General features: G+C 44.7%; 1 protein-coding gene across 1 annotated transcript in view; it reads left to right on the forward strand.

Annotated features, from left to right (window-relative positions):
* Nucleotides 1-7,516, forward strand: part of clpb (ClpB family mitochondrial disaggregase) — a 101,930-nt gene extending 94,414 nt beyond the window's left edge. The window contains exons 13-16 of the mRNA XM_059646865.1: nucleotides 335-408; nucleotides 1,672-1,791; nucleotides 5,262-5,366; nucleotides 6,720-7,516. Coding sequence (XP_059502848.1) covers nucleotides 335-408; nucleotides 1,672-1,791; nucleotides 5,262-5,366; nucleotides 6,720-6,965 — 545 coding nt within the window. The 3' untranslated portion in view covers nucleotides 6,966-7,516. The remainder of the gene's footprint in view (nucleotides 1-334; nucleotides 409-1,671; nucleotides 1,792-5,261; nucleotides 5,367-6,719) is intronic.
* Nucleotides 7,517-8,449: the final 933 nt, after the last annotated feature.

An 8,449-nucleotide genomic window follows, 5' to 3' on the forward strand; every position in this document is an offset into this window, starting at 1 on the left:
GTCAGTCCCATACTGGACAGTAACTGAGGCACCGGTCAGTCCCACACCGGACAGTGCCCTCGGTAACCGAAGCACTGGTCAGTCCCATACTGGACAGTAACTGAGACACCGGTCAGTCCCACACCGGACAGTGCCCTCAGTAACTGAGGCACTGAATAGACACGTGTGGATGTGTTGATGACAAGTTCGATCAGTGCGAAGAATAAAACAAAACTTTAGTATCTTTCAGTCTGGTGTACAGGTAAATATGTGGAGCATTCATTGATCTTATAAAAAAGATAAATTGAAGCTTGTGGATTGCCCTTTTGATGGGAGTTCTGTCTGCTTGTTGCAGATGATGTGCTTCTGAGTGAGAAAGTGACCATCTCCAAGCAATTTAAAGAAAATGTGATCAGACCCATTCTGAAGGTAATATAACTGTTCTCGTTCTTTACCAACTACATGTACTGAATTGAAAGTCCGAGAATTCAGAGACAAGATAATATTGTTTGTCCATCAGTGGTCATTGGCAGCATCTTCCTCTACTTCCCTATCAAGATCCATCCGTTCATCAGCCCAACTCTGCAATTATTACTCATCCTCAACACCCAGTATCATTTATTCCTTTAATAACGCAAACAAGCCCATTTAGCGGGAGGCAGTGCCACTGTGGTAATCTCACCAGACCAGTAATCCACAGGGCCCAGTTAATGCTCTGGGGACAGTTCAAATCCCACTTGGCCATCTGGCAAAATTTAAATTCAATTTCAGTAATTGAAATCTAGTGATGGTGACCATGATAAATAACATATAATGTCATAAAAGTTAACCTGGAAGGAAGTCTGATTCCAGACCCACAGCAAGATGGTTGACCATTTTTATTATTCACTGATTGGATATGGATGTTGCTGGCTGACCAGTGTTTATTGCCCGTCCCTAGTTGCCCTTGAGAACATGGTGGTGTGCTGCTCCCTTAAACCGCTGCTGTCCTCGTGCTGTCTGTCCAGTTTCATTTCTTTGTTGAGACTGTGTAGCGATTGATACAACTGAGTGGCTTGCTGGGCCATTTCAGAGGGCAGTTGAGAGCCAACCACATTGCTGTGGGTCTGGAGTCACATGTGGGCCAGACCAGGTGAGGATGACAGTTCCCTTCCCTAAAGGACATTGTCTGAAAACCCCATCCGGTTCACCAATCAACAATGGTTTCGTGGTTATCAGTAGATTCTTAATTTCCAGATATTTTCTTTGAACTGCCCTCCAAAATAGCCCAGCAGGCCACTCAGTTCAAGAGCAATAAGAGATGGGTTACAAATACAACCACATCCCCTAAAAATAAACACACTGCAGGTTGAGCTCGAATGGTATCTCATCTAAAATTGTGCCTGTCTGAATATTCACAACATTTGTCACTTGGAGTGATGACATTCTTCTTTTGGAAGATATTTTAAATGGCACTGGCATTATTCTCAATCTTCCTACTCACCAACTCAGCAAGGAACAAGTGATCTGGTTGAAATCACCAAATAACTTCCAGGATGGCTAGGTTGGCAGTACGCTTCTCTCAGTTTCTCACCAATCTCTTCCTTCGGCATTGTGAATTATACTACCCTGCCCATTCTCTTATTGCCTGTTGGTCATGCGGTATCTGTTTATAATACTCCACTGATGTATTGTGAATGTGCTTCCGTTCAGGCCCATTTCCGGAGGGATGAGTTTCTGGGCAGAATCAATGAGATTGTTTACTTCCTTCCCTTTTGTCACTCTGAACTGATTCAGCTGGTCAACAAGGAGTTAATGTTTTGGGCCAAGAAGGTAAGAAGGGGATCCCGAACTGAAGAAGAGTCCTACCAGACTCAAAAATTTAACAAAAAAAAACAAAGAACTGTGGATGCTAGAAATCTGAAACAATAACAGGGAAATGCTGGGACAACTCAGCAGATTTGGCAGCATCAATGAAGAGAGAGCAGAACTGACATTTTGAGTCCAGTGACCCTTCTTCAGAAGCATTCATCAGAGCGATATCCATATTTTTGTTTTGTTATCGGTGGGGCTACTGTGCCCTTATTCCCCCCCACCCCGTGGATAATGTGAGTAAGATTGGGTTAAATGGGCTGCCATTTCCCTCTTACCTGTTATCAATTATAGTTGGATGGAAATAACTTTCAAGTTGGCAGGCTGTGACTAGTGGAGTGCTGCAAGGATATTGCTGTGGCTTCTTCAATTAGTAATAAATATGAATGGCACACACAAACAGAGAGACAGTAATGTATTCACTTTGCTGATGATAGAAAGCTAGCTGGAAGGAAAAGCTGAGAGTAGGACACAGAGGCTGCAAAGAGTTCAGACAGGTTGTAAGTAGACAACCAGACGGCAGAAAGTGCATGTACAGAGAGCAAGTACAAAGACTAATGGCACTGTAGTGCAAGAATAGAGGAGTTCTGCTACTGTACTTTGTATTTAATAAATTGTGTTCTTGGGATGCCATTGGCCAGCATTTATTACACTGAGAGGGTTGTGAACCTGTGGAATTCTCTCCCACAGGAAGCTGTTGAGGCCAGTTCAGTAGATATGTTCAAGACAGAGCTTGCAGCTATAGGGATCAAGGGGCTTGGAGAGAAAGCGGGAATACAGAAATTGCATGATCAGCCATGACCATGCTAAATGTTGGTTTAGGCTTGAATGGGCCGAATGACCTACGCCTGCACCTGTTTTCTATGTTCATAATTGCCTCTTGAGAAGGTGGGGAAGAGTGGCCTGCCTGAACTGCTGCAGTCCTCGGAATTTAGGGATGCTCGGAGGTGCTGTTAGGGAGGAAATTCCATGGTTTGTTTTCCTAGTGACACTGAAAGAACAGCAATACATTTCCAACTGAGAATAGTGTGCATCTTGGAGGGGTCCCATACATCTGCTGTCTGGATGGTAGAAGGTTTCCAGTTTAGAAGGTGCATTTGGAGGTGTGAGGACTAAGCCACCAATGCATGAGTTTATAGGCACCTATGGTTCACACTGAAACAGGAACCTCGTCTGACTTCCTGCTCATCAGCTCCAACAATCACACTGTATTTATCGATCATACCTGCCCAACATCATTAAACATAGAACATAGAGCATTACAGCACAGTACAGACCCTTCGGCCCTCGATGTTGTGCCGACCTGTCATACCGATCTGAAGCCCATCTAACCTACACTATTCCATGTACGTCCATATGCTTGTCCAATGACGACTTAAATGTATCTAAAGTTGGCAAATCTACTACCGTTGCAGGCAAAGCGTTCCATTCCCTTACTACTCTCTGAGTAAAGAAACTACCTCTGACATCTGTCCTATATCTTTCACCCCTCAATTTAAAGCTGTGCCCCCTCGTGCTCACCGTCACCATCCTAGGAAAAAGGCTCTCCCTATCCACCCTATCTAACCCTCTGATTATTTTATATGTCTCAATTAAGTCACCTCTCAACCTTCTTCTCTCTAATGAAAACAGCCTCAAATCCCTCAGCCTTTCCTCGTAAGATTTTCCCTCCATACCAGGCAACATCCTAGTAAATCTCCTCTGTACCCTTTCCAAAGCTTCCACATCCTTCTTATAATGCAGTGACCAGAACTGTACACAATACTCCAAGTGCGGCCGCACCAGAGTTTTGTACAGCTTCACCATAACCTCTTGGTTCCGGAACTCAATCCCTCTATTAATAAAAGCTAAAACACTGTACGCCTTCTTAACAGCCCTGTTAACCTGGGTGGCAACTTTCAAGGATCTGTGTACATGGGCACCGAGATCTCTCTGCTCATCTACACTGCTAAGAATCTTACCATTAGCCCTGTACTTTGCCTTCCGGTTACTCCTACCAAAGTGCATCACCTCACACTTGTCCACATTAAACTGCATTTGCCACCTCTCAGCCCAGCTCTGCAGCTTATCTATGTCTCTCTGCAACCTACAGCATCCTTCGTCACTATCCACAACTCCACCGACCTTAGTGTCGTCTGCAAATTTACTAACCCATCCTTCTACGCCCTCATCCAGGTCATTTATAAAAATGACAAACAGCAGTGGACCCAACACCGACCCTTGCGGTACACCACTAGTAACTGGTCTCCAGGATGAACATTTCCTATCAACTACCACCCCCTGTCTTCTTTCAGCAAGCCAATTTCCGATCCAAACTGCTATATCTCCCACAATACCATTCCTCCGCATTTTGTACAATAGCCTACTGTGGGGAACCTTATCGAACGCCTTGCTGAAATCCATATACACCACATCAACCAGTTTACTCTCATCTACCTGTTTGGTCACCTTCTCAAAGAACTCAATAAGGTTTGTGAGGCACGACCTTCCCTTCACAAAACTGTGCTGACTATCCCTAATCAACTTATTCTTTTCTAGATGATTATAAATCCTATCCCTTATAACCTTTTCCAACACTTTACCAACAACTGAGGTAAGGCTCACTGGTCTATAATTACCAGGGTTGTCTCTACTCCCCTTCTTGAACAGGGGAACCACATTTGCTATCCTCCAGTCATCTGGCACTATTCCTGTAGACAATGACGACTTAAAGATCAATGCCAAAGGCTCGGCAATCTCCTCCCTGGCTTCCCAGAGGATCCGAGGATAAATCCCATCCGGCCCAGGGGACTTATCTATCTTCACCCTCTGAAGGATTTCTAATACCTCTTCCGTGTGAATCTCAATCCCACCTAGTCTAGTAGCCTGTATCTCAATAAACTTAAACATTACCTTGACAATGAAACAATGGCTGGTATTTACGTTGTATTTTTATCAGAGTAAAATGATCCAGAATGCTGCACAGGTGCCCATTTGACTAGAATTTTGACACTGCCATGTGGAAGTATTTTGGGACAGGTGATCAAAGGTATGCCTTCAGAGGAATTCCAGAGTTTAGGGACCAAGCGACCAAAAGTCCTCCCGTCCTAACTGGAATGATTAAAATCAGGGGTGTGCAGGAGACAAGAATGTGAAGACTGCAGAGGTTTTTGGGGAACCTTTTCCCTGGAGGGGTTTATCAGAGAAATGGGCAAGACTTTGGAGCAATTGAAAACAAGTCTGAGAATTGTAATATCAAATGCAAGCCCTCCTCCTGAGCCCTGTGGTGTACTACACCACCTTTACCTGTCCTCAGTGGTGCCCTATCGGAGAAGGCTGTTGCATATTCGCTCGTGTTTGTTTTTTAGGAGAGAGAATGAAGGGGATAATGGGTGGCTGCACAGTAAATCGAGTAAACGAACGACACTGAAATGTCTTTCATTTCCCTCTAGGCCAAGCAACGACACAACATCAACCTGCAGTGGGACCGGGAGGTGATGGATGTATTGGCGGAAGGATACAATTTGCACTATGGAGCAAGATCCATCAAGCACGAGGTGAGGCTGGGGGTCCAGTGTGAGATTCTGGGAGAATGTCAGCAATAAATCACAGCTTCTGTAAATAAAGCAGATTAAATATGAATATGCCATACATCACAGTGAATAATACAGCACACTTCTCCTGAACCAACGGTCTAGCCAGGCAGGGAGGGAAATGGCAAGAAAGTGAATATTCTGGCAGTCTGCTAACAGTGTCAGTTTCTCTGTATACATTCATTGAACAAGGCCTGGAAGGCACAGACTCATGAAATAGCACCACGCAGAAGGAGGCCTTTCAGCTCATTGAGTCTGCACCATGTCATTTAAAGAGCAGTTCCATTAATCCCTCTCTTTCCCCATATTCCCGCAATATTCAAATATTTAGCTCATTCATTTTTAAAAGCTATTGTTCAAATCTGTTTCCATTACCCTACAGGTCAGCAAATTCCAAATCCTAGCTAATTTGCAAAAAGGGTGCCAAAAGGACCGATTAGGAACCAAAAGGGGATTTAAACTTGGAAGTGGAAAGGGATGGACTGAATATATCTGTATTTACCAAGAAAGCAGAGGCTATCCAGGCTGTGATGGAAAGAGGAAGTCATTCACTCACTGGAAGGGTTGAAAATTGATAAGGGGATGGTGCCTGAAGTTGATAATGCACTGAGACTAAATCTCTCAGCTCTAGTTATGACTGTATACAATTACAGCATTTAAAAGGCATCTGGATGGGAACATGAATAGGAAAGGTTTAAGAGGGATATGGGCCAAATGCTGGCAAATGATTTGATTTGATTTGATCTGATTTATTGTCACGTGTTCTGAAATACAGTGAAAAGCTTTGTTTACGAGCTGTACAGCAGGTTACAGTAAGCAAAGGATGTACAGATCAAAAAGACTTAGAGGCGTACAGGTTACATTGCAGGCTACATTATTTAAGGCTAGAGGCCATTCAACAGTCTGAAATGGGACAAGATTATTTTAGGAAATGTGGTTGGCACAGGCGAGTTAGACTGAAGGGCCTGTTTCCGTACTGTACAGCTCTATGACTCTGGTACCATTCTGGTTCATACTTCCTGCACCTTCTCCAGGCTACAATGACCTCTCTATAACATGGTGGCTAGATGTAAGTGTGCTGTATTCAGTGTTCAATAAACATTTAACACAGAATTAACAGCAGCTGATTACACCTCCCAGAGGCTGGCTACTCACGGGAACAAAAGGGAAGAAGTGCCCAGTGTCCAGTCTAACTGTTTTCCTGCATAACTTCCGTGCATCTCCTGCCCAGTTTGAGAGCACAGGTTGATATTGTGTCCTTAAGAAATAGCATTTTTACATGATGTGCTCTTTTCTCTCTCCGTGTTATTTTCCAAGGTGGAGAGACGTGTTGTGAACCAGCTTGCAGCCGCCTATGAGCAGGAACTTCTACCAAGCGGGTGCACACTCCGCATCGCAGTGGAAGGTTCGAGTGTGGGTACAGGGAGGGAGCAAGACCCAGAGCACAGAGAGCCGGACTCTAAGGGAGCGAAGATTAGGCTTGAGATCGTGGAGAAGGACAAGTCCCGCAAGCTCGACATCAGGGTCCCGCTGAAAGGAGACGAAGTGGCCCACAGGTTTTAACACTCGCTGAACCGGAGCTAGGAAACCTCGGCCAAGACTGACTCACACCAAATGGAAATGGGGACATTCACGTGCCTCCTCTTCCGCTTCCCTTCCTCTGGTCTCTCCATCAGCACCCGTTGTTCTGTGGTTTGGGATCTACAGGTGTATTTCAGGTATACCCCGCCCTATTATCTGCCCACCACACAACAAGAAGTGCATCCTCCACAGGAACTAGCCCAAAGGAACTGAAAGGTCTCCTTCTCTTCCTGTGTTGCATGTATGAGGGGCTGAATGGCCTCCAGTTCCAGGAATCATCAGACAGCGTTCATGATAGAGGTTTTTTTTCCATTTTTGTGTATTTTGTGAGTGACCCGGGGTTATTGGAGCTTATTGTAATTCAGCATGGACAACAGGAATTGAACTGGGAAAACTGTACAGTGTGAGTTATAATATCTCACCAAGAGAGAGATAACTGAACCATACTGTCTGTATATAGCTGGATGGTGGCAAGCAGATGCCTCATTTTTTTTCCTGATTTGTCAAATTATAATTTGCACTCCAGACACACAGCAATGATTGTAGATTTCTATTATCTTACACATCGATCATGCCACAGCACAGCGTGACAAAATGCTTCACACCTTTCACTCTACAGTTCACTATCACTCACTGCATTTATTTAGAGGAACAACCAAACAACATACCTGCTCCCCATGATCCTTGGAAGCCTGCCCCTCTGAGCCTGAATTCCAGACCCATTTCCTGTTTCTTCCTCGATGCCTGACCCTTTTTGACCTTTGTCGGGCTGGGATGATTTGCAGGGGGCCTTGTACATGTCCTGCCCACTAAAGAAAAGGCACCAGATCCAGTAAAACAACATTGCTATCAAGCAGCACCTGCTCAGTGACACTCAGTTTGGGATCTGCCAGGGCCACTCAGCTCCCGACTTCATCACAGCCCTGGTTCAAACATGGACAAAAGAGCTGAATTCTAGAGGTGCGGTGAGTGTGACAGCCCTTAACATCAAGGTTGCGTTTGACCCAATGTGGCATCAAGGAGCCCTGGCAAAACTGGAATCAGTGGGTATCAGGGGGCAAACACTCCCGTGGTTGGAGTCATACCTGACACACAGGAAGATGGTTATGGTTGTTAGGGTCAGTTACCTTAGTTTCAGGACATTTCTGCAGGAGTTCCTCAGGGTAGTGTCCTCAGCCCAACCAAAATCAGCTGCTTCAACAGTAACCTTCCCCAAAATCATGAGGTCAGAAGTGGGGATGTTCACTGATGATTGCACAATGTTCAGCATCTTCCACAATTCTTCAGACTCAAGACAGTCTGTATCCACGTGGAATATAGCCTGGACAGTATTCAGTTTTGGGCTAATTAACGGTGAGTATCATTCATGACACAGAAGTGTCAGACTGACTTTCTCTGACAAGGGAGAATCTGACCACCATGTCTTGATATACAATGACATTCCCATAACTGAATCCCTTACCATC

The sequence above is a fragment of the Stegostoma tigrinum genome, chromosome 6, assembly GCF_030684315.1.
Source record: "Stegostoma tigrinum isolate sSteTig4 chromosome 6, sSteTig4.hap1, whole genome shotgun sequence".
NCBI lineage: Eukaryota > Metazoa > Chordata > Chondrichthyes > Orectolobiformes > Stegostomatidae > Stegostoma > Stegostoma tigrinum.